Raw genomic sequence first — 24,322 nt, 5'->3', positions numbered from 1 at the left:
TATTTTATTTTATTAAAAAAAAATTTAGTGTTTTTTTCATTGGAAAGGAAATGTTTGCTAAAACAATTCTGACATAGGCCCACCCTGTTCCCTCCGTAGTCCCTGCGCTGTTTCCTGTGCAGCCCAGGCTGTGTGCAACCAAAGGGACATCGGGGACACACAGTGTACAGTTGGTTCCCAGCTTGCTTTGCTCACTCGTGAGTCTGTCTTGCCACCTTTCTGTATCTCTTGCACAAATTTGCTTTGTGTTCCTGAAGGGTAGTGGTTTCTTTATCTGTGACTGAGGGTGACAGACACTAGAAGCCCACAGGGTCCTTTGAGGGTTAGACAAGATAGTCCACAAGAAGGGGTTTTGCCAGTGCCCACCAGGAGCTATGAGTTTAAACTTGCAGTGATTGATGTATATACTATATTCATTGTTAGCTATTCCAAACCTTTCTGTGTCTCTACCATCACTATTAACCAGTACTGGCCTGATCAGTATTTGGTTATTCTTCCGTCTTGTGCTGGGCAGCTAGGACTGGAACTTAGACTTGCACCATCCCCTCCAGAGGGCCTGCATGGGGCCCAGCTCCATGGGGCCTGGTGGGTGCGGGCACTTGCCCTCAGATTCAGGCACTCAGACCTGGGGCCAGTAGAAAGTGCTTGCTTCCCTCCCTTCCAGTCCCACTGCAGTTCACCTTTGTTGAATTGACACTGTAGTTATTGAGTCTTTGCAAATACTTTGCATTTGAATTCATTCACAAACTCTTCATGTCCTTAGCTATCTGTATTGGGTTGTTAGTCTTTTTCCCATTCATGCGCAGACTTTACTCATGGTTTCATATTACATGCTGCTTAAGTCTTTGATCAGGTGGAATTCATAGTTTTTCATGAAGAGGGATAGAGTTGCAGCTTTATTTTTACCCCAAATCTCTGCCCTGTCCCAACCATTTATGAATTCATTCTCATTTAGCTAAAAACCCACCTTGCTTATAGCTGTCATTTCCATATATACCTGGGTCATTTCTGGATTCTCAAATTTGGATCTGTCTATCCATATGCTGGTGGGAAGAGACATTTCTCCAAAGATAAGCTGTTTGTATTTTGTTGAGAACTTTGGCATTTGGACTCATGAGAAATATTGTAGTTTTGTTTTCTTGTGATGTCTTTGTCTGGTTTTGGTATTGGGATAATACTGGCCTCATAGAAGGAGTTGGAAAGTATCCCCTCTCCTATTTTCTTAGAGTCTGTGAAGGATTGGTTTTAATGCTCCTCCATACATGTGGTAGAGTTCACCAGAAAAGCCATCTGGTCCTGCACTTTCCTTCCTGGGAAGTTTTTGATTACCAATTCATCCTCTTTACTTATTATAGATGTACTCAGATTTTCTGTTTCTTCTCAAGTCTGTTTCAGTGGTTCTATTTCAGAAGGAGTTTGTCCACTTCATGTACATTGTCTAATTTGCTGTTCATAGTGTTCTCTTACAGTTCTTTTTATTTCTGTAAGGTCAATAGCAGTGCCCTCTCTTTCACTTCTGCTTTTAATTTGAGTCTCTCTTTTTCTTTGGCCGCTGCAGCTAAAGGTTTGTCAATTTTGTTGATCTTTTTCAAAGAGCTGACTTTGGGTTTTGTTGATTTTTCTCTGTTGTTTTTCTGTTCTCTATTTATCTCTGCTCTAATCTTTATTCTTTCCTTTCTTCCACTAGCTTTGGGTTTAGTTTGCTCTTCTTTTATAAGTCCTTAAGGTGTAAACAGGTTATTGATTTGAGATCTTTTTCAACATAGACATTTAAAGCTGTAAATTTATTGCTAAGCACTGCTTTAGTTGAACTCCTTGATTTTCATTATGTTGTGTTTCACTTTTATTCGTCTCCAGGTATTTTCTAATGTTCCCTGGGACTTTTTCCATGATTCATTGGTTATTGAGAAATATTTTGCTTAATTTCCACATATGTGTGAATTTTCCAGATTTTCTTTTGTTATTGATTTCTGTATTTTCATTCCATTGTTAGAGAGCATAGTGTGTATGATTTTTATCCTTTTACATTTATTAAGGCTTATTTTATGGCCTAGACTGTGGCCTGTCCTACAGAACATTCTGTTAAGCTTGAGAAGAAATGTGTATCTTCCCTTTGGGGTGGAGTGTTCTATAGTGTCAGGTCCCATTGGTTTGTAATGTTGTTAAGTCTTTTATTTACTTTCTAATCAACTTAGTTCTTATATTGTTCATTGACAGTAGTGTATTGATGTCTCCAGTTATTATTGTAAAATTATCTGTAAGTTAATTTCCCCTCATTTCTGTAAGTTCTTGCAGTATGCATTTTGGGGCTTTGTTGTTAGGTACATATATGTTTATACTAGATTGACCTTCTTATTATAAAAGAAGAATATATCTTTGTTTTATAGTTTTGTCTTGTAGTTTATTTTGTCTATACTAGTATAGCCATTACAGCTTTCTTATGATGTCTGCATATATATCTTTTCAACCTGTTTGTTTTTTAATATAAAGTATCTCTTATAGATAGTATATGTTTGAAATAATTTTTTAAAATCCATTTTACCAAACTCTTCTATTTTTGATTTGTCCTTTTAACCCATTTGCCTTTAATTTAATTAATGATAAGGTAGGTTTGATATCTACCATTTTGCTACTTGTTTTCTTTATGTCGTTTCTTTTTTGTTCCTCAGTTCCTTGATTCTGCCTTTTCTGTGTTATAGAGATATTTCCTAGTGTACTTTTAAAATTCTTTTATTTCCTCTCTCTTTTATACATGTAATTTAAAAAATTATTTTCTTAGTGGCTGTCATGAGGATTGCTATTACTATCTTATATTTCTAAAGATCTACTTAAGATTAATACTAACTTAATCTAACAATTTTAATAGCAACTACTTTCTTCCAGTATATAGTTGTTGCTTCCCCTCCTCTCTGAATTATTAGTGTCATATAAATTATGTTCTTTATGTTTTAAGTCCAACACAGTTTTATAATTATAGCTTTGTGTAGTTGTTATTTAAAACAAATAGGACAAGAAAAGAGTTACAAACAAAAATACATTCATATTATCCTTTATAATACCAATGTAGTTGCCTTACTGATACTTTTATTTACTTGTGTCAATTAGAACTCCTTCCAATGTCCCTTTATTTCATCTTGAATGACTCCCTTTACTATTTCTTGTAGAGCAGTTTGCTAATGACAGATTTTCTCTTTATTTTTTAATTTTTTCTTTATATGGAAGTATCCTAAATTCATTTTTGAATAAGAGCTTAGCCTTAATATAGAATTCTTGGGCAACAGCCTTTTCTCCCCCCAACACTTTCGGTAAGTCATCCCAGTGGGTGTCTGATGAGAAGCCAGCTCTTAATCCCACTGAGCATCCTTTGTAAGTGATGAGTCATTTCTCTTGCTGCATTCAAGATTCTGCCTGTTTTTCAAGTTTGTTTATGATATATGTAGCTGTGGATAGCTTGGAGGCCATCCTGCTTAGAGTTCTCTAAGTTTCTTAAGTGTTAAGTTTACGTCAATTAATGCATTTTATCAAATTCGGTAAGCTTTTGGCCATTATTCCTTCAAATGTTCTTTCTGCCTTTTTCTTCTCCCTGTGGACTCTCCCTACGAATGTGTTTGTACTCTCGGTAGTGTTCCATAGGTCTCAAGCTCTGCTATTTTCCTTTATCTTTTTATTTTCTTCTCATCAGAGGGATAATGCCTATTCCAGTAAAGGTATAAAACTGTTTTCCAGTTTACTGACAGTTTTTTCTGCCAGTTCAAATCAGTTGTTGAGACCACATAGTGAATTTCAGTTGTCGCTCTCAACTGTAGAATTTTTATTTGATTATTTTAATTTTTATCCCTTCATTAATAGTCTCCATTTGGTGAGATAAAGTGGTGGCAATTTTTTTACTCTTTTGATAACCCTTTTCTTCAGTTCTTGAACATACTTATAATAGTCACAGACCCCTTTGGGACATTTTCTGTGTATGTGGAGTATTTTCTACTTTCTTGTATGTCTTTGCAATCTTTTGTTAACAACTGGACAGGTTAGATAACATTTTAACAACTCTGGTAGCAAACCCCTCTACTCTTCCGTATTTATTGCTGCTATGGTTTTATTTTTGTTTCCCATTCTGCTTTTTGGTGGCATTTTTCTTGTTTCTGTTGATTGTTGAGCAGCCCAGTGCTCTGGGCGACACGGTGGCACAGCTGCATGGCTGCAGGAGAGCAGAGGCTGGAGTGGAGCACCAAGGACAGTGGCCCAGAGGACGGCTGTGGGGGCGGAGAGGCCCAGAGGCAGAGACCGGCTTGCTGCATGCAGACTCGCTCTTAGCGAACAGGAGTTTAGTGACTGACCTGCCACTGTGGAAATAAAGTTGGGTAATAAACCCTTTCATCCCAAGAACGTTCTACTGCCATTCCTTTGGTCACATTGAATCCATAGTGAACTTGCCCAGGGCTGAAACCCATGGGCAGGACAGTGGGGATAAGGATGCACCCATGGAACGTCACCACAGTCTGTGCCGTAAACACATCCATCCCCCAAAGATCCCCTCCTGCCTCTTTATTTATTATGATTATTATTGTGTGTGTGGTAAGAACACTTAACACAGATCCTTTACATTTAAGCCTGGATTCCTGTGGGGCCCCATCTGACTCAGTATTACTGTGTGGCTAGCCAGACACTGGTCAGATTTTTTTACATTCCTCGCTGTCTGTTGTGCCCCTTTTGCTGAGGGGGTGATGCAAGAAGGCATGCCATCAAACCTCAGCCCTAGCTGTTACTTCCTGATGGCACCAGAGGTGAGGGGCAGGTGCCTCTCCTACCCAGGTCTTCCCTGAGGATGTGCTTGAGCTTCTGCGTGTGCACAGCCTTTCTGGTCCTGGAGACATGCCCACCTTTCGAAGTCGCCTGTGATCCTGTCTCTCTCCCCAGTTTCCTTTAAAATTCTGGGCTGGGCTCTTGTTTCCTGCAGCTGTAGTCAGCATGAGCACCAGGTTGTTGTTTTGCTATTACCCCAGGGATGACCACCCCCCGCCCCCACCTTCCCACTGCCCAGCTCTGAGTCAGGCCTGGCTTTCCCAGGTGCTGCAAGCCGAGACGGCACAGTGACTGTGTGGTGGACCCTTATCAGAGCATCAGGGCGTCACATGCACCGGCCGCCACAGCCATGGTAAGCCAGCTCAGTCTGCTGTTGTACCAAGGTTCAGGCTCTTCCCATGAATGGATGATTTTTCAGTTTATTGTGGAACTTTGGTTAATGTTCTGAGGTCTGAAATGGTTGGTTTTAGTTTTGTTTGTATTTTTGTTGTCTAAGAGGGAGCGCGAATGCACTGAGACCCTCATGCCACCATGAGCTGTGCAGGGTGTCTCCCGGGGCCCAGCAGACTGCACCTGAGCTGCCCCACGGAGTGTCTGCTGTGGGCCCGTTGATGATGTAGTGGCACATGGTGCAGGGTAAAGCTGTGAAAGCTTCTCCTCATTCCTTGGAGCTGTAAAGATGTAGACACACATCTAAAAGGACCTGCTGTGAGAGCGTGTGGATCACGGGGCCAGGTGATGCTCTGTGGGGCAGTCTGGGGAATCTCAGGTCTGAGCAGCCAAGCCAGGGGGCATTCTCAGGTGGTGGAGGAGCAGGGCCGGGCCTGCACAGGGTGGAACCATGGCACCACTGTCTGATCCATCCAGCAGGAGCATGCTGCTGCATTGGGCCCCTTCCTACCTGAGCAGTGACGAGGCCTGCCGTCCTTCACTGTGGGCTGAAACTCAGGGCTGCCGCTGAAACGCGAGCCTGATGGTCACACAACACTGCCAGCATTTGCTTGTTCCTCACCAGTCATGGCATGCCTTGTGCACGCCAGGGTTCCAGCTGCTGCCGGGGACTGCCACCCAGAGCCTGCAGCCAGAGGCCACCCCCTCCTGACGCGAGACAGGCATGCTGCTCTGAGGGCAGTGTGGGTGGCATGTGGGCCCCAGATGTTCCCAGTGAGGGTGTCTGTGGGGGATGCCCACTCACGAGCTTGCACTGGCACAGAGGAAGTGAGGGTGGGCTGAAGAGAGATCTGGAGAAGGGCTTTCCAGGCAGGGGGAAGAATCAATGCAAACCCCGGAGGTGGAAGATGCTGGAATTGTTCCCAGGGTGTGTGGGAGAGAGTAGCTGAGGTGAGGTCAGGGGGTATGTGTGCGTGGAGTGGGGCTGGATAGGAGAGCTGGCTGTTCCTTTAAGGAGGTGGAATGTGCTGGAAGGTGTTGAGCACAGGAGCTTCATTGATTCATTTATTCATTCATACATTCACCAAAGGAACAACAACACCATGCTTCAGGTGCTGGGAATAGAGCAGTGAACAAACAGAAACTCCTGCTCCCAGGGAGGGAGACAAAAAAATAAGTGAACAAATTGTCTCTTGGAAATGTTAATCAGAAAAGAAAAATGGGAAGCAGATTCGGCATAGGAATTTTTAAATCGTGTGCAGGGAAGGGTTCAGCATGACCACTAAAGTCAGGTCCTAAGGTCAGGTGGGCCTTGCTCAAGGGGTAGCGTTATAGGGGAGAGATTCAGGAGAAGAAATGTGGTAGCTTTGTGTAAGTATACTGTACGTAGATAAGAGTACATGAATTCCCACATCACTAGGCCATTCCAGCAACCTCTCGGACATGCTTCTCTCCTGTGCCTTCTCAGCCACCACCCCAGAAGTGACCAGTCTTATGACCTCCATTACAGCAGATGATGCGACAGCCTTTTTTGGAATATAGCATTAGTGGGGTCATTCAGTTTGGGCTTTTAACATGTCTCATGTCTTCCACTCAAGCTTATGCTTTGGGGATCATCTTTGCTCTTGCAGGTGACAGTGTTAAAGCCCCTTTTAGAGGTTCCATATGGCTGCTGCTTGGAGAGCGGACTGCGGGGTGGGGGGTGGGCCTGGTGGGCCTGTCCAGGGGCTGCTGTATGATCTGGGAGCCACTGAGACTGGTCAGCAGGGAGAGGTGAGCAGTGTCGGACTGAAGATTGAGCAAACCCCATTTCTTGATGGGTTGGGTGTGGAAGGGCGAAGAGAGCCGAAGACAGCTGGAATCTGTGGTTGTAGCTGTGGAAGGTGGAGTGGAGGCAGGGAACAGTCTGTGGAGGGACGCTGGGCTCGTGTTTGGATAGGTCGAATGTGACGCGTCTCTAAGACACAAGGGAGGCACGAGCAGGTCCTAGGGTGTCTGGGTCTGGCTTTCCACGGAGAGGTCTGGTGTGGAGAGGCACATTTGGGAGTTGTGGGCGTTTTGCTGTCTTTTACACCCAGGGTTCAAGGGTGCAGTCTAGAAAGTATGTGCTTTTGCAGGCCAGCTCTGAGCACTCCAGCATGAAGAAGACCAGAGCGAAGGAGACCCTCGCCAGGGAGGCGAAGGCAGGAGAACTCGCAGTGTGGAAACTCAAGAGCGGTTCTGAGGATGAGTTGCATAAAATGGGGACACGCTATAAATGTTGAGCAATGTCTTTACCAAAAACAGTCAGGCAGCTGCAAGCAGGCTGGGCCCGCAGCCGACTGTGGCCTTTCCTGCTGTGCAGCTCACAGGAGGAGTGGAGTATTATAAATATTATGAGAAAAGGATGCCAGCCCAAGAGGAAGGGGCCTGGGAAGGTGTCACCATGGCTGCTGGGACCTGCTTGGGGAGTCGAGCTCGGAAGTGGAGCCCTGGCTGATACCTGTTCCAGGGCAGCCAGGGGACCTCTTTTGTGAAAGAAGGAAGCTGGCGTCAGAAGGAAGGCTTTCGGGGCTAGGTTCATCAGCCAGTTCTTGGCAGTTCCCTCCAGTGTGTGGGCAGCCCCACCCCCAGCACCTCTGGGCTTAGTCCAGATACAAATACTGCTCATTCCTTCCCACCGAGGAGGCTTTCTCTGTCTCTGTCAGTCTGTTCCACACAGTGGCAAAACTCCCTTTTAAATCAGTATTAATTATAAAGACACTTTAAGGATAAATAACAGTACCTGTTAAGGGTTGAGCTGTGTTCCCCCGAAATAGTTACATGGGAGTTCTAAACCCCAGCATCCCAGAATGTGATCTTGTTTGGAGACAGAGTCTTTACAGAAGTAATTAAGGTAAAGCCAGGTCATGTGGGTGGACTCTAATCCGGTAGGATAGGTGTCCTTACGGGAAGAGGAGATGGGGACACTGACACAGAATGAGGACGCAGGGGGAAGACAGCTGTCTGCGCGCTAAGGAGAGAGACCTGAGAGGAAGCCAGCCACGCCCACACCTAGATCGTGGGCTTCAGCCTCCAGAACTCCTAGTGGCACTCGGTCATGGCAGCTGGAGCAAATTCACACAGAAGCCACCTTTTGAAGTTCACTGTTGCCACCTTGGGTTGTGGCCAACGTTTACCCCTTTGTTTCCTCGAGTGATTATAACTGATGGAACTTTTGCTTTCAAGCCAACTGGTGGACCCCTTCTGCGGACGTGTGTCTCCTCTGCTCATGAAGGCTGGATTTAGATCCCGGTTGGCCGAGGCCACTGCAGAACCATACTGTGCAGACCTCATTGACCCCAACCTGAGGGGTCTCCGGTCAATGCTGGGCTCCGGGACCACAGCATGTGCCGCTGAGACCTTTAACAACTCTTTCTTATGCAAGTAGACGGTGACTTCCATCACTCACTGCCATGGGATGGAACAAGCTTAATTCTTTTCCTGACAAGGGCTGTTTTTTTAAAAAGCTGTCTTTTCCTCCCTCCCTTACCTTTAATTAAATCATTCCAGAGATTCAAGGGGAAAAAGTGATTCCTTGTGTATAGAGGAGTAACTGATACTCAGAGCGTCTTGCATGAAACCAGGTGAAACAAAGGAATCCCAGGTTTCTTCCCCAGCAGCTCTATTTGCAATCCGGCGGGCAGGCGCGGGAGAGGATGTAGGCCCTGCAGCTGGTCGCGGTGAGGGCCCGGTGGGGTCTCGCCTCGTCCTGCCGCGTGCGGGGGCGCTCCTCCTTCCCGCTGAGGGGCGAGAGGCGTTAGGAAAGAGAAGGTCGGTGAGAGGCTCCAGTTGGGTCTCCTGAGCGGCCTCTCCTGTCCTCGGCTGCCTCCCCGTCCTCGGCAAATGCTAACTTGGCCCCGACAGGGCGCCTTTGTCGGGGGCTGCGGGGCTGTCCGTGACAGGAAGTAGGAAAAGCTTCATGAAGGCAATATCGGAGGGAGTTGGGCTTGTGCACAGACATTGGCGGTTTGATGTTTTCACTGTGGAAGTGGAATGAAAGCAAAGTTTAGGTTGGTGCGGGACACTGGTTTACTCCATTTGCAGGCTTTGGATTTTACTTCCTATTTCCAAAGCAGACTTAGGCCAGCCCTTTGAGGAATACAGAACCAGAGGCGAATACTGACCCAACCTGAAGGTAGAAATAATGAAAACTAAAAATTACACACTGTGAAGGCTGCTACTGATTAGGTTCTGAGCTCACCTTGAATACTGTGTGGTTTTCTAGCTGGCAATTAAGACACACAGTGTAACGTTTTGATTCGTGGTCCCAGAAACATTACGGAGTCTCTTCACTGTTGACATACTTTCTCTGGCCAGGTTCCTGGGCTAATGCACTCGCCTTCAGGACTTTATACTCTCCTCCTTTCCAGTTACTAATTTCCCCCCTTAACTCCTGCATTTCCAGTGCCATGGATGTTTTTGATTTGATGTGTTGTTGAGCTGGGCGATTGTTCTGGAACCTTGGCTGACATTTCCTGTTGCAAGTGGGTATACAGTCTGCGTTTGCATTGCAGGCTCTGTGCTTGCCCTTCCAGAGGCCACTAGCCTGCCACACAGTCACCGTCCAGGCCAGGGCCTTTGCCGGGCCCTGACTCCTCTTTCCCATATCCTGTAAGTATACTTTTCATAAGGACCACCAAATCCAGAAGGCCAAGCTTTGGTGAATAAAATACCCTCACTAACTGAAAGGAGACTGCTTTGCATCTTACCACGCTGATGGACAGTGACTGTAATGGCGTATGGGGGGGGGACTTGGTGATGGGGGTAGTTTAGTAACTACAATGTTCCTCATGTAACTGTAGATTAATGACACCAAAAAAAAAAAAAAAAGGAGACTGCTTTGAAGTTGTCCAAATATGCCAGAGATTGCATCTAATTAAATCACATTGTACGGATTCAGATCAACAGGTAGAGATTAATGGATGAAAAGTCTTAGTAACAAAACATTTGCAGAGAAACATAAAAACAGACTACGGCCTCAAACCCAAGGGCATGGGTTGAATTTCATTAGTAAATTCTTGCTTAATAGCGTCTTTGCTGTTAAGGAGAGAGCTAGTATTTTAATAGTACAGAAGAGCCTGGAAACCAGAACAGACCCGTTGCTACTTTGCAGATACAAATTTCTCTTACCTTATTTATTGGTGCCATACCTCAAGATGTCGCGTTCTAGCCCCACGCTGAGAGATCTGAAGATGCTCTTTGGCTGGCGGGTGTTTGTGATTGCTCAGCTTGTGCACCTCCAGCTTTTGGAGGCCCTGAGCGCACCTCTGAGTACTTACCAAGCATCCTCAGATCGGCAAGGGACCTCTTCATCTGGTCATTCTGCAGACACCAGATGTTCAGCCCTGAATGTGTAGAATGTTGTTAAGAGCTGACAAGAACACATGCTGCGTTCCTGTTAAGGACTCCTATCACCATGCCTGACAGTTAGGCATTGAGCTCAATACCAACATCCTCCTAAGGGACTTAACTTCTGTGTATTCCCTGGCTTGCTGTTGAATCTTTGAGTAACCTACAATAAGTCCAGTGACTCTGTAGATCTGTTAGTGTGGTTAGCATTCATGTCTGGCTGTGGGGCTCTGCCCAGTGATGAAGAATGTAGGGTGTTTGCCATAGGTAAGCCCTAGGAGCCTTGATGGTGGGCATGAACAGTGTGATGGGATGTGTAATGTTTTTAAGTACATTTTACTTTAGAATACTTTTTTGTAGAAAAGTTGTGAAGATAGAAGGAGAGCCACGTATACTGCACACTGTTTCCCTGGTGTGAATCCTTACATTAGTACAGTGCATTTGTCTATGTGCCCATATGAATACCTTATTCTTCACTAAAATCTGTATTTCCATAGACGTCACCTAACATCTGTTTTCCTGTCCCAAAATCCTATCTGGGTTACCACATTGTAGTCTTTGCTTCTGGGTATGAAAGTGTCATTTTGACATGGATTAAGCAATACATTTAATATCTCATTGCATTACAACCAGCTACACTTAAATATTGAATGTTCTTCTTTCTTTAAACATCAACACTACTTGACTGATGCCACCAGAGGTTTGAGTTTCCCAGCAGCTTTACCTTGTCCCACCGTGTGTGCTTAGAGAGAAAATCACCACGTTCAGGGGGATGTTAGAGTATCCTGAATCTGACACTCTTGAGGGGCACATATGACGTTCATAGCACACTGTTTAGTATTTTACCAAAATGAAGGGCATGTCGTTTGCCCTGGGTAGTATCGTTTATGTTCAGAAGAAAACAATTAAGTCCCAAGGAGTGAACAGATGCATCTCCTCTCAGAATCTAGGTCTTGCTCCCATCCAGTCAGCCAGCTGGGGCAAGGTACCCATGCCAGGTAAGCACAAGTGTAAAGAAACACTCAGGACAGCCATCTAGGAGCTGTTCGGGGCCTCACACCACCAAGGGCCATCCCCAGCTATGCCGGGCTGACTGTGATTGCCAGGGTAGGTCATGGTGTAGGCAGGTGGCTGAGGTTGTCCCCTCAGCACCAGTGACATGCTGTGACCTGTGGAAGAATGTGCCAGTTGGGAGAAGCAGGTGACATGGGTTCCCAGTGCTCATCCACCATGGTGTGGCCCCTAACCCTGCCTGTTCTGCTGCACAGGGCCCCTGCCCTCAGTGTGTTGTGGCCCCTAATCGTGCTTGTGCTGTGGTACCTTGTGGATGCGGGCTGCTGGCTTGGCCGAGTGAGCCTGTGAGCTCCTGAGCCACCTCATATGTGATCCTGGTTGCCCCAGACATTTCGAGAGTGCCCTCCCTCATCCTTCAGTCATCTCTGAGTCTTGCATGTTTGCTCCACATCCTTTTCTGCTTTGGAGCCACACCTGCCCACCGATTCCGGGCAGTGGCCCTACATGCCAATGAGGCATTTGGTGGCCTCCTTTGCTAACCGCCTAGTCCAGGGCACTGCTATCCAGCCTTCTCATTTTCCTCTTTTTTGCCACTACTGGCCATGACATTTTAGAAATCTAATCGTAAAATTGGTCTTTGTTCCAAAGGCCACAGACTGTATGATTCCATTAATATGAAATGTCGTAAACCGATAAACCCATAGAGACAGAAAGGAGGTTAGTGGGTGCAGGGTCTGGGGAGGTGGGAGTGGGTGCCTGCTAATGGGAATAGTGTTTCTTTGGGGGTGATGAAATATTCTGGAGTTATGTGGTGGGTTAGTTGCACAACCTTGTGAATATACTGAAACCACCAGATTGTAGACTTCAATATGGTGAATTTTGTGGCAAGTCACATCAATTAAAAATCTGATTCTTGTTCACTGTAGAAATGTCTACAAATAAAACACAAGAAGTCATTTAAATTACCTGTACAATTCCAGATACCTAACAGTGATGTGTTGATGTGTGTGGAGCAGTTTCAGTGGTGGTCTTTGTTTTGTGTATGTTCTCTTTCTTCCTTTGGCCTGTTCTTAACCCTTCCTAGGGCCAGAAGGAAGTGCGCCAGACCGTGCTGATGTGCCAGGCCCTGTCCGCACTGGTCTTCACCCACTGGATTCACATTTACCCCGATTACATTTTGTTTATAAATTTTAGGAGGCACAGCATCTTGAGTGCTACACATTGTACCTAAAGTTTATGCAGTGGAGGAGAGCAGTAGCTTTTGATTCTAGAACATAAAGGATGTCCTTACTTCCCAGCTAGGAAACAACAGTGGAGCCTAATTTTGCCAAAACCTAAGTTGTCAATTCTAAGAACTGTGGCGGTTGGACACCCTGAATTGATTCACGCATTTGACCTGGAGAGGAAATGCACTGGGACACTTAGCCTTCGTTGCATTCATGTTCTTGAAATTTTACCTGTTTATCCATATATGTAGATGATATTCCTTGTGCTCAAATGCCCAAACTAACTTTCACCTGAAAAAGATGCAAAATTGAATCCCAGCGTATTTACTGACCAGCCCAACACATTCAGGGGGACTTAGCATTTCCCACGCAGCTGCGACTTTGTGTGTCTGGGTGGGGGTGGCATCTGCTTATGGGTTAACAGAAGCCTCTGGACCACTTCCAGCCCTTGTCCCATGAGGAGGTGCTTGTCCGCGTCCAACTCAGATGTGCTCAAAGGAACTTACACTTCCGAATTGAAAGCTGCCTTGGAAGAGCTGGGAAGCATTCCATAGTGGAATTGGACTAATGGTGCTTATTTTTCTTCAGGGTGTATATTTATTTGACTGTTTCACACCATTTGTCAATTTCTAAGCAGTTAACAATTTTTATGCCTCTTTCAGATGTGTATACATAGTACAAGTGTGTTTGATTTCCTGTGGTCTCTCTCCATTTAAACAGTGCTGAGTGATGGTATGTGTAACATGCCAATTTAAAATTTCAAACCCAAACTGAAGTCTCTAATTCTTCAGCAGAAATCCATGGACTGCCTTGCATAGCTTTGCTTGTCTGGAGCAGCCGAGACTCCGTCTAGGCCTCAATGCTGGGACCATTAGCCCTCACTAGAGGGCTGCATCTGCTCTCTTGCAGCTGGTTGCTGCCCGTTGAGGAAGATTAAAATACATGCAACTGTCAACTCAGTGTGAATGATAAGATTGCCACAGGAGAGACACATGTTTTGGAGTAGTTTTCGAGACTAAAGATGTTATTCTGATGTTTGATGGGGACGATTTATGAAAGATGGCATGGGAGCGTGGCCTCTGACGGGGGATAAGTTTGGACCAGAAGGGTTATAAAGAAGAAACTTAACATACCTGGATGTGAAAAGCTACGACCTAACCAGGAACAGTGTCCTGCGTCAGCTGGCTGGGAGCTGGGCTGAATTCGGAGGGTGTTGGGGACCGACATGTTCCTGGAGCATCCTGTGATTTAGGAACAGGTGTATGGAGAAATTAGCTTAGAGACACTGGTGTCGTAGGTGTAAACAGTGTTTATTTAACAATTTGGAGAACCTTGCGTGCCTGCTTCCATCAGAAAAGCACCTGCACCCTCTTCCCAGGCCCCATCTCAAGAGGGGTCTGAAGCTCCTGTTGCTCTGTTAGTTGTCCCTCATTTAGGAGAGAGGAGTGGGGTGACCCAGTGTTGAATTAGAAACTGCCTTTCATTGGCTTTTTAAAACCTGTGGCAAAGACCCGTTGCATAAAATTTACCATCTTAACCATTTAAGTATTTGGGTCAGTAGCATTAAGCACACTTGCACTGCTGTGCTGCCATCCCCACCGTCCATCCCCAGAACGTCCCCGTCTACCCGGACTGAATCTCTGTGCCTACTGGACGCTAGCTCCTCACCCTCCCAGCCCCGGCACCTGCCATCCTGCTGTGTCCCTGTGACTGTGCTCCCCCAGGCAGCTCCCTGATCACACAGCGTCTGTCCTTCTGTGTCTGGCGCGCTCCCAGTGTGATATCTTCAAGGTTCATCCCCGTTGTAGCCGGAGTCAGGATTTCCTTCTTTCTAAGCTGCCTGTATTCCACTGTATGGGAGTCCCACTCTCTTCAGGCTTTGATGCCATAAACCCCAGGTCTGCCCAGACGTGTGGCCACTGCCACACCCACTGGCACCCCAGCCAGTAGGATGCAGTCAAGGCCAAGGTACCAGGTGAAAGCTGAACGTAAAATGGATGGGAAGGGGCTGCAACGGGATAGGAGAGGGGTCTGTGTGAGGACAGGCAGCTTCTAGGTCTTAAGTCACACCTGCCCATCCACCCTGGGATCTGGGCCCAGGCCCTTCTCTGTACTGTGTCCCCAGCTGAGCAGGTCAGATTTGCTCTCACCCTTGGAGTTCATGAGTTTGGGGGGTGGCTGCTCCCACTGACCAGAGAGTGGGTTACTACAGCTGTAAACGTGAGAAACTAGACTGCAGTTGGTGAGTGAGTTTGGGGGCCTGGAGGGGAATGAGCTGCTGAAGAGAGTTGCCGATTCTGAACTTCTCCAGAATTACCAGTCTGCAGAAGTGTTTCATTTTGCCAGCCAGGGTTTTAATCTCCCCCTTCCAGAACGATGCCTGGGTGTCTGTCATGTGTGCTCCACCTGTGTGTCCTGTTCTTGGGATGAATGGGAGAATCGCTCTCACTGAAACAAGAGATCGGGTGCTACAAAAGCCCTCCCCAAGCGACCTGGATGCCTCCTTCCTCCCGGTTTTCTGTAAACGGTGGCCGTTAGCTGAAATGCTGACCATCTGAGCCTCATTAATGTGTGTGCTGTGCTCTTTTGCCCAGGGGAAGCGGAGGTTCCTGATCCGAATGACCCTTTGGGACAACTGGATGGACTTGACAGCCCTGTTCCAACCCTGAAAGGTAAGCTGTGAAGTGCTCTTTGATGGCAGGTGTTTGCAAGTGTGTCCAGGGATCCGTGTAGAGAGGCTCACTGAATCTGGCAGTTGGCCTGGCAGTTGTGCAGGCGCTGAGGGCTGGTCAAAGCCAGTCAGAAGCTGGCCGTGGAAAGTGACAGGGAGATCAGCAGGTGGCAGTGGTGGGAGGAGGGCCTTGGGGAGCTTGGTGGGCCCGAGTGGAGCCTTACGAGCTGGCTTCCTGGCTCAGCCACTACATTTGCAGACAAGCCGCTGGAGTGGCCAGGCTTGCTCTCTTATGTGACTGTCTGGAGCAGGTGGCATCTCAGTTGGGCAGGTGGCTCTCCATAGGGTCAGCCGGGGGCAGGTGCTTTGTCTTGTCACTTCCGCCTTTCCTAGAGGCCACTGCTCACTCGGCACACTTGGCTTGTAGAGTGGTGAGATCATGTGGCCTCAGACACAGCCAGTGACGAAGATGAACAGGGAGTGGGCCTTCTCCGTGCTTCATCCGCATCACCATGTTGCCTTAGCTCCTTGCCCCTGTCTGCTCGGCCGGCCATCAGAGCACCACCGATAGGCAGCATGGTCCACAAGAGCTCACTTCCCACAGTCCTGGAGGCTGGAAGTCAGTCAGACCCCAGCACGGCCTCCTGGTGAGGCCTTTCCCTGGCCCGCAGACGGCACCTTCCCGCTGTGTTCACGTGGTGGAGAGTGGGCTCTGGTGTCTTCTCTGGGCACCAGTCCCACCAGGGCCACCCGCCATGAGCTGCTCTAATGCCACTCACCTCCCCGAGGCCCACCCCACACAACATCACACTGGGAGCTGGTGAACGTAACAACTAGGTCTCAATCCAGGGCCCAACAGTTATCTATTAAAATAGTCATGTTATTTCTGCTTCACTTTTTTCTTTTGAGCATTTTTCAATCCGTAATCATTTCTTAGCCCCCTGCGTGTTGAGGGTCCCCGTGTCCTCTCAGGAACATGTTCACCTCCATGTGTCCAAGGCTGGGTCTCCTGGGGATTGAGCAGCGATGGCTCAAGTCCACCGGCCTCAGCCTGGGTGTCCAGAATGTCCCTTTCTGTCCTAAAAGGGCTTCTTGGGGCCACACAGGGTGCCGAGCTCCCTTCTTGCCTGAGAATGCTTGCTGGTGCACACCATCTGCCAAGAGGTCAGCTGTTTAAATCCAGGGTGGGTGGGGCCCCACCTGCTGTAGGGGCCCCAGCATGTAGAAGCTCCCTGACAAGGGTCCTCCTCTTTAGTTAAATGTAGTAACTACGAGAACCGGCCTCCTTGTGTGGACCCCCCACCCCAAGGCCCTCACCCGGTGAGGGACCCAGGACAGGAGGAAAGCCCTGTGCTCTGGGAGCTGGTGTGTGGGGCTGGGCCCAGGAACGTGTCTCAGGAAGAACGATAGTAATTGATGGCTAGATTCTGAAGTCAGTTCTTAAGAGCCTGAAGCCCAGGTGGCCCATGTGCACCCACTGGCCACCCCTCTGCGCCAGGCGCTGTGAGAGGCTTGGGCACCTGCTGGTGGTCCAACAAGCACAGCCCCACCCAACTGCATGGAGTTCACTGCCTGGGGCGGCGGGCAGGGGGACAGTCAGCGTAAGGGAAAACAACATTATGAAATCAGGAATTGTGTGAGCACCGAGGTGGAAAGAGGTGAGGGTGGGCGAGCTGGAGCAGAGGAAGGGCTGTGGGTTTGGGGGCAGGGTGTTGTGCTGAGACCTGAAGGCTGACGCTAGGAGCAGATGGGAGGGATGTGTCCTGGGCCTAGGCAGCGGCCTGTGCAGAGGCCCCGAGGCCAGGAGGACTCTGCAAGAGAAGGTAGGACCTTGTGGCGGGAGCTGCTGCGATAGGGGTGGGGCGAAGCCTGCATGGCCCAGTACTGTGGCCCTCAACCATGCATGGGTCTTTAAATATACATCAATTAAAAGTCACTGAAATTAAGAATCCAGTTATTTAGTCCTACTAGCTACATTTTTTTTTTTTTGAGAGGGCATCTCTCATATTTACTGATCAAATGGTTGTTAACAACAATAAAATTCTGTATAGGGGACTCAATGCACAATCATTAATCAACCCCAAGCCTAATTCTCAACAGTCTCCAATCTTCTGAAGCATAACAAATAAGTTCTTACATGGTGAACAGTGCAAGGGCAGTCATCCCAGAAATTTTCGGTTTTGATCACACATCATGAACTATAAACAATCAGGTCAAATATGATTATTCATTTGATTTTTATACTTGATTTATATGTGAATCCCACATTTCCCCCTTATTATTATTATTATTTTTAATAAAATGCTGAAGTGGTAGGTAGATGCAAGATAAAGGTAGAAAACATAGTTTAGTGCTGTAAGAGGGCAAATGTAGATGATCAGGTGTGTGCCTATAGACTAAGTATTAATCCAAGCTAGACAAGGGCAACAAAACATCCACGGATGCAGAAGATTTCTCTCAAAACAGGAGGGGTGAGGTTCTAAGCCTCACCTCTGTTGATCCCCAATTTCTCACCTGATGGCCCTCCTGCGACTGTGCCTGTCTTAGGTTGTTCCTCCCTTGAGGAATCTTACCCGTCTCTGGCTAACCAGTCATCTTCCGGGGCCATACAGGGAGATGTAAAGTTGGTAAGTGAGAGAGAAGCAATATTGTTTGAAAAGGTTAGCTTTTTACTTCTTTGCAGATTTATGCCCTGTGGCTTCTATGCCCAGCATTTGTCTTGAGGTATCTTTACCACTTGGAAGAATTATGATACTCGGTAAATTTGATATGAGGCACGAATTCTATTTAAGGGTTGTAATTAGGAAGGAAGAAGAAAAGCTATAGAAGTAGCAGGTGGAAGAAAACATGGGAAGATTGATTATTTCTTTGACATATCTTCTTGTAGAGTAACATAAGCATGTATAAGTTTTAAAGTACTAATTAAATTGCGCACACACATTAACATAATAGGAATATAGCTACATAACCAAAGCAGACCTACAATTACCAGCCATATCCAGTGAAACCAAGAACACCAGTTAGGCACCCTAGGCATTTGTGAAAACTTATCAATGATAAGATGGATATTGTCTAACTGAATTTGAATAGTTTGAGAAAAATCAGACAAATTAAAACAACCCATTCCTGGGAACTGTTCACATCCCATATGTTCTTTTAACAGTAGATAGTCTATAGTCACAAGATTTTGGAGTGCTGCAACTTGCACTTCTCCTAATTCTTGGTTGAGTTGCAACAGTATAGATCCAGTCAAATTTGTTGTTTTACTGTATGCACAGGCCAGCTTAGATATCTCCTTCTTCATTCCCATGGCAAGTCCAGGAACCAGTGGGATGAATGCAGCTACAACTGCAACAGCGCCAGGATCTTTGTTGAAGTTTTTTGATGATCATCTTCTGGAATGACTCTTCCAGAGAATGTTGATGTTGGAAGTTCTTCATATCGTATCTTAATTCATTTTCTGGGTAGCCAAATTAGGCTTTGATCCTCTGTATAAACACAAACAAACCCTTTGCCTACACTTTGATATGCCCTTTATACCATTGTGAAGAACTTATTGGAGATCACCACACAGGAACTGCTTTTTTTTTTTAAGAGAAAGGAATATTATCAGAAAAATGTACTTCCATAGCTGATCATCTGACACCCTTTAAATGATCAAAATTAAGGATATTTAAAGCATGCATTAATCATTGATTTGCAGTTAGTTTTATCCTATCAGGGAGTAATCCCCCTTTTCTTTCTTTTTTTTTTTGTTATCATTAATCTATAATTACATGAAGAATATTATGTTTACTAGGCTCTCCCCTATACCAGGTCCCCCCCACAAACCCCTTTACAGTCACTGTCCATCAGCATAGCAAAATGTTGTAGAATCACTACTTGTCTTCTGTGTGTTGTACAGCCCTCCCCTTTCTCTAGCTACATTTTTTTAAGTGCTCAATGACCACATGTGGCTGAGGCCACCATGATGGGCAGCACAGAGCCAGAAAGTTCTGTCACCACAGTTCTGCCGGGCAGCCCTGGTAGAGTGCACGCGACTCTCTGGCTGGGGCTGGACCTGACCTGATTCACTGTGTGTGAGGTAGCCTGGCAGCTGGAGGAGGATGGGACTTTGGGAGGAGGGGGAATTTAGGAGGCAGGTGGGCCAGGGAAGAGAGTGGGCAAAGCAGAGAACCCTCCCCAGCCCAGCTGTGGTCACTCTCAGTTGCTGCTGATCCCTGGGCAGTCGCACTGGGGCAGACCTCCCTGCAGGCAGAGAGCTCGGGGCCTGGGCTGGGGGTCTGCATGGGGCTGGGGAGGGTAGAGGGTTCCCCCCAACCCCCTGCTGCTCTTTCAGCCGAGCACTGTCAGTGCCCTCCCTGAGGCAGGGCCGCTGTAGGACTTGGTGTCCTGGGAGGGAAGGTGCCTTTGCTGATGGAGGTGCACATGTGGGGTGGGCTCAGGGTTCTTCAGAACGTCTGTCCGTCTCTGGCCCCACGCCCCAGACACTGGTATCAGACTGCGCTGTGGGTGGGCCTCTTTGACCTCCTCTCTGGTTCTCAAGCCCAGAACAGAACGCATCCTAATGCCCTCTGCCTAGTTGGGATTCGATTGCCCCCCGACTGTGATGATGTTCATACTCACAAGTGCTGTGTTAAAACCGTGTTCGCTTCAGCTTCAGTTAGAGGTTGGAAGCCTGCCTTGGGCCTCTCCAGCGTACAGAAACACCAGAAGTTAGCTGGTCACTTGTATGTGTGTGCGTGCGTGTGTGTGTGTGTGCATGCTTGTACAAGGCCACCTCCTCTGCGGGCAGCATGGCTCTGCCGTGTGGGGAGTGCAGCAGTCTGAGCTTGCTTGGCCAGCAGACAGACCTGGACTGGATGGTGGCTGTGCCTTCCCACTGGGGCTGGGCACTGCTGTCAGCCGAGTGTCACCCCAGCCCCACGGGGATGAAAGGACTTAACCAACAGCACCCCCAGAAAGCAGTGGCTGCACCTTGCCATTGTAATGGTCCGGTATAGTCGTCAGCATGTCCATCAGTTCCCAGGGGTCGAGAATTCAGCAGCCCCGCAGGGATGGGATCCTAAGGAGTGGCTCCCAGGGCATCCTGGGAGGGCCCAGGGGCCCCATCTTCCTCTTGCAGCCAATTCTCTGGTCCCGTGGTGCAATTTTGCCTCCTTCTGGGTTGTGGCTCTTGCACAGTGGGCCACCCTCCTACCTCCCCTTCTGGTCCCCTGCCTGCTCATACCCTCTGTGGTGGAGGGAACTGGCCAGGCAATGCCAGTCTCCTTATTACACATGCTTTATTTTGTTTTAGTTGCTTCAGTGCTTGGCCATGGTTGGCTTGAGTCATATATAAAATGTAATCATAGCTGAATGGACTGTATGAGCTATTTCTTTAACCAGCTACCATTTATGATGGCCACACATCTATAAAATCACAGATGGGTGAGACTGGCCAGTGGGCCAGTCCATCGGCGATACACCACTGTGCCTCGCCCGAGCGCGATGGGATCTGAGAATTAGTTACTAGCACAAAAGCATTTGTGTTCAGATGCACTGGGCCAGTGTTGGGCACTTAACATACAGAGAGTGATCCCAGAGCAAAAAGCCCTTAGGGAAGAGAGAGAAATGCAAAGGATGTTGTGGTTTACAGCTGAAAACCGCCTCAACTTTTCGTATGCCCAAGTTCTGCCGTCATTAGGACTGAAGCGGGCTGTAGGACTGTGGGTGGGAGTTAGTATTTATTTACCAGGAGTTTTGGGCTCCTTGTGACATTAGATGCTCTGTCATTATCATTATTATACTTATGAAAGCATATATTTAGCCTAGAAACCATTTGCTCCTTTGTTGCAAGGTTGTATTATAAATGCACATGTGACACATCTGGGGGTTTGTAAAATCAGTACTTTGGAATGTCTGTGGGAAGTGGATCATATCTGAGAGCCTGGTGGGTGGTGCTGGACACGTCTGTCCTGTAGCCTCCCAAAACAGACCAGGCGTGGCTGCGTCTTCTGCCTTAGGGGAAGAGCAGCTCGTAGTCCATGCAGAAACCAGACGGGTGCTCCTGGCTCTTCCCCTGAGACTGCGTGGTGCTTACAGGTTGTCTCAAGAGCTCTGTAAATCACAGGCCTTAACAGGAATCAGGCCTTAACTCATGCCATCCCTGCTGTTTGTGACATGGTGCGCTTGCTGCTGAACTGGACTCTTCAGAGAGAGAGAACATAGCCATCTGCAGAGCTCCCACGAAATCTCTTCCGCTTACTGAGCACCGCTTCCCTGCAGGACACGTGCAGTGATGAACATGCTGGTGCATTTCTGGTTTATTCTGCTGTTCTTGGTGGGTGTGTATGTGTGAGAGTGTGTGTGCGCCTACATCTGTGATTGTTTCCTGGAGCTCACTATTCAGTGGGGGTCTCTGAGGCTGACAGGGAAATTGAAGACAGCCCCCCAGGTGCAGACACAGGCCTTGTGGTGTGGGCCTGGGAATTCAGGCTCAGGCTGGAGCTGTGGGTCTGGGCCCTGGCCCTGGCGCCTGCATCTCCTGCCGAGTGTCCTCTGGCCATGCATTGAAACTGGGGCTCCCCAGGCAGTGAACAGAGGCATAAAATGTCCCCAAACTCCCTCTGAGCAGAACTAATGTGAGGTTCCAGGCTCTGAGCCCCATGCACTGACTGGGTGGAGGCCATTAACAGAGCCAGTTGGGAATCTGTAGTGCCTACGGGCTCTCTGGGGAGTGGCACGCTGCTGGTGTTGGGAGGAAAGCTCAACCCACAGATGAGAGATTTCAAAGTGCACACAGTCATGACAGTGTGGCCCAGGCCCTCGGACACGCGTGTGCGAGCCCACCCCACATGGGGAGGTAGGGGACGCTCCCAGCTTCCAGGGCCCCTGGGCTGCTCGGCCTCCATGCCTTCCTCCTCATTTCTCCATCTTCACAGGGTCCCCACACACCCCCTCTTGCTCTCTCACGGGTAGCTTCTGGTCACCTGCACTTCAGCTGGGATGGATTCGCTGCAGCGGGTGGCCTTGGCCACCTGCTAGGTGGTTGTTTCTTGCTCCTACCGGAGGTGACCCAGAAACAGTGATTCCTCCTCGTCTCATCGGGTTTGAGCACCACACTGCAAATGAGCTTATCCATGTGTGCTTGTCTGCCTGTCCCTGGTGTGAGTGTGTGTGTGTGTGTGTGTGTCCTGTGTATGTGTGTCCTGTGTGTGTCTGTGACCCCATGCTCTGGCTCCTGTGTACTCCCCTCCTGCCTGTTTTTTGCATGTATGGGTTTGTCCATGTCTGCATCTGTCTTTCTGTCCCTGAGTCTAACTTCCTGTGTCTGAACCCTATATGTGTGTGTGTGTGTGTGTGTGTGTGTCCCTGGCCCTGTGCATAGGCCTGGTCTGTCATCTGTCGAGCTGTCTACTCCCTTCCAGGTCCCTTCTCCTCCCTCCCCTACCCCCCGGCTGCTGTCCCTCTGCATTAGTTGCTTTACTAACAAAGCGCCACAGATGAGGTGCCGCAAACAAGACGTCTCCTCTCACTGTCTGGAGCCATGAAGCAGGTTGGTTCCTTCTGGAGGCTGCGAAGGGAGCCTCTCCCCCAGCTCAGGGTTGCCAGCAGCCTGAGGCCCTCCTTGGTGTGTGACGGCATCGCTCCATCTCTGCCTCTGTTGTTGCATGGGCTTCTTCTCTGTGTGTCTGTGCCCACAGGTCCCTTTGCTTACAAGGATACCAGCCATGGGCTTGGGGCCCCACCCATATGACCTCATCTTAACTTGATGGCATTTGCAGTGACCCTATTTCCAAAGAAGGTCGTGTGCACAGACTGTAGGCATTAGGCCTCTAGCACAGCGTATCGCACTGGGCATTTAGTTCATTGCCAGGCACCTTCCCTCCAGATGTGCACACTCTCTTTGGTACTTTCTCCATTTCACAGGTCCTTTAATTTTGCTTTCTCCTGTTTTTTCGTTTCCCATCCTTTCTGATCTCACACCTTTCACTACTCCCTTGCCCCCATTTTCTGCAGCTGGTCCTGTGCAGAACACTAGACTGCCCCAAGGGGAAGTCTGAGCAGGAGTGACCCACTGCCAGAGCCGCCAGCTGATTTAGTGGCCTGTAAATACGTCCCTGGGGAGGCAGCTTTATGTCCTCTGTGCTCCCAGGGTCTCCTCACCACCTGCCCTGCCAGGCAGGTTGTTTTATTTCCCACTGTCCAGGCCCTGTGACCTTGTGACCCTTAGTCAGTAAGTCTTTCCTTATCTCCTTCCCAGACTAGTCAGTTTGGCCTCATAAACAAGCAGATTCTCAGACACTCAAGTAGTCTGACCAAGCTGGTGAATAGGTGGCCAGCCTGCTGGGATAAAACACCAGTAGTCCTTGATCTGACTGTGAGGCAGGGGTGGTGGCCCCGGCAGTGGGTTCTGCCTTTTCCTCTTCCTTTGGTGTGTTTTCATGCATAGGCTCAGCGCCACTGTCTGGAGTTTAGGGGTGAGCCGGAGCCGGCTGGGCAGTGGGGGATGGAATCCATTAGCATTAGTCATTAAGGCTACCCTGCTGTGGGGAGGGGACCCCTCTTGCAGAATTAAAGGGGAAGCTGTCTGTTCTCTCTACCATGACGTGTGACAGAGCCCAGCTTGCTGGTTTCTCAGCCGCTCATGCCTAGGCCCCCTGCCCCGTCCAGTCGTGTCTGGAGAGGTTCACTAAAGGGAGCCGTACGAGCTGGGGAGAGCCGAGCACTCGTTGGTACCGGCCCCCATATTTTGCACATAATGAAATGAAGCCAAGAGGTTACATTGCTGCCTGTGAACTAAACCCTAAGGGGGAAAGCAGCATTGTGCTTCATCTTCAGAGAACTTCCCAGCCTTCATTTTGGCCTC

The 24,322-nt window shown here is 48.1% G+C and overlaps 1 protein-coding gene across 2 annotated transcripts in view; it reads left to right on the top strand.

Moving 5' to 3' along the window:
• Positions 1-24,322, top strand: part of ROR2 (receptor tyrosine kinase like orphan receptor 2) — a 216,905-nt gene that overhangs the window by 148,869 nt on the left and 43,714 nt on the right. For both annotated transcript variants that reach the window (XR_005026703.2, XM_036894644.2), the window contains exon 2: positions 15,395-15,472. Coding sequence is in view for 1 of the 2 variants with exons in the window: in XM_036894644.2 (XP_036750539.2) it covers positions 15,395-15,472 (78 nt within the window). In the remaining variant the exon portion in view is untranslated. The remainder of the gene's footprint in view (positions 1-15,394; positions 15,473-24,322) is intronic.

Source organism: Manis pentadactyla, chromosome 3 (assembly GCF_030020395.1).
Source record: "Manis pentadactyla isolate mManPen7 chromosome 3, mManPen7.hap1, whole genome shotgun sequence".
In the NCBI taxonomy this organism is placed as follows: domain Eukaryota; kingdom Metazoa; phylum Chordata; class Mammalia; order Pholidota; family Manidae; genus Manis; species Manis pentadactyla.
This window is presented reverse-complemented; position numbering and strand designations above follow the sequence as displayed.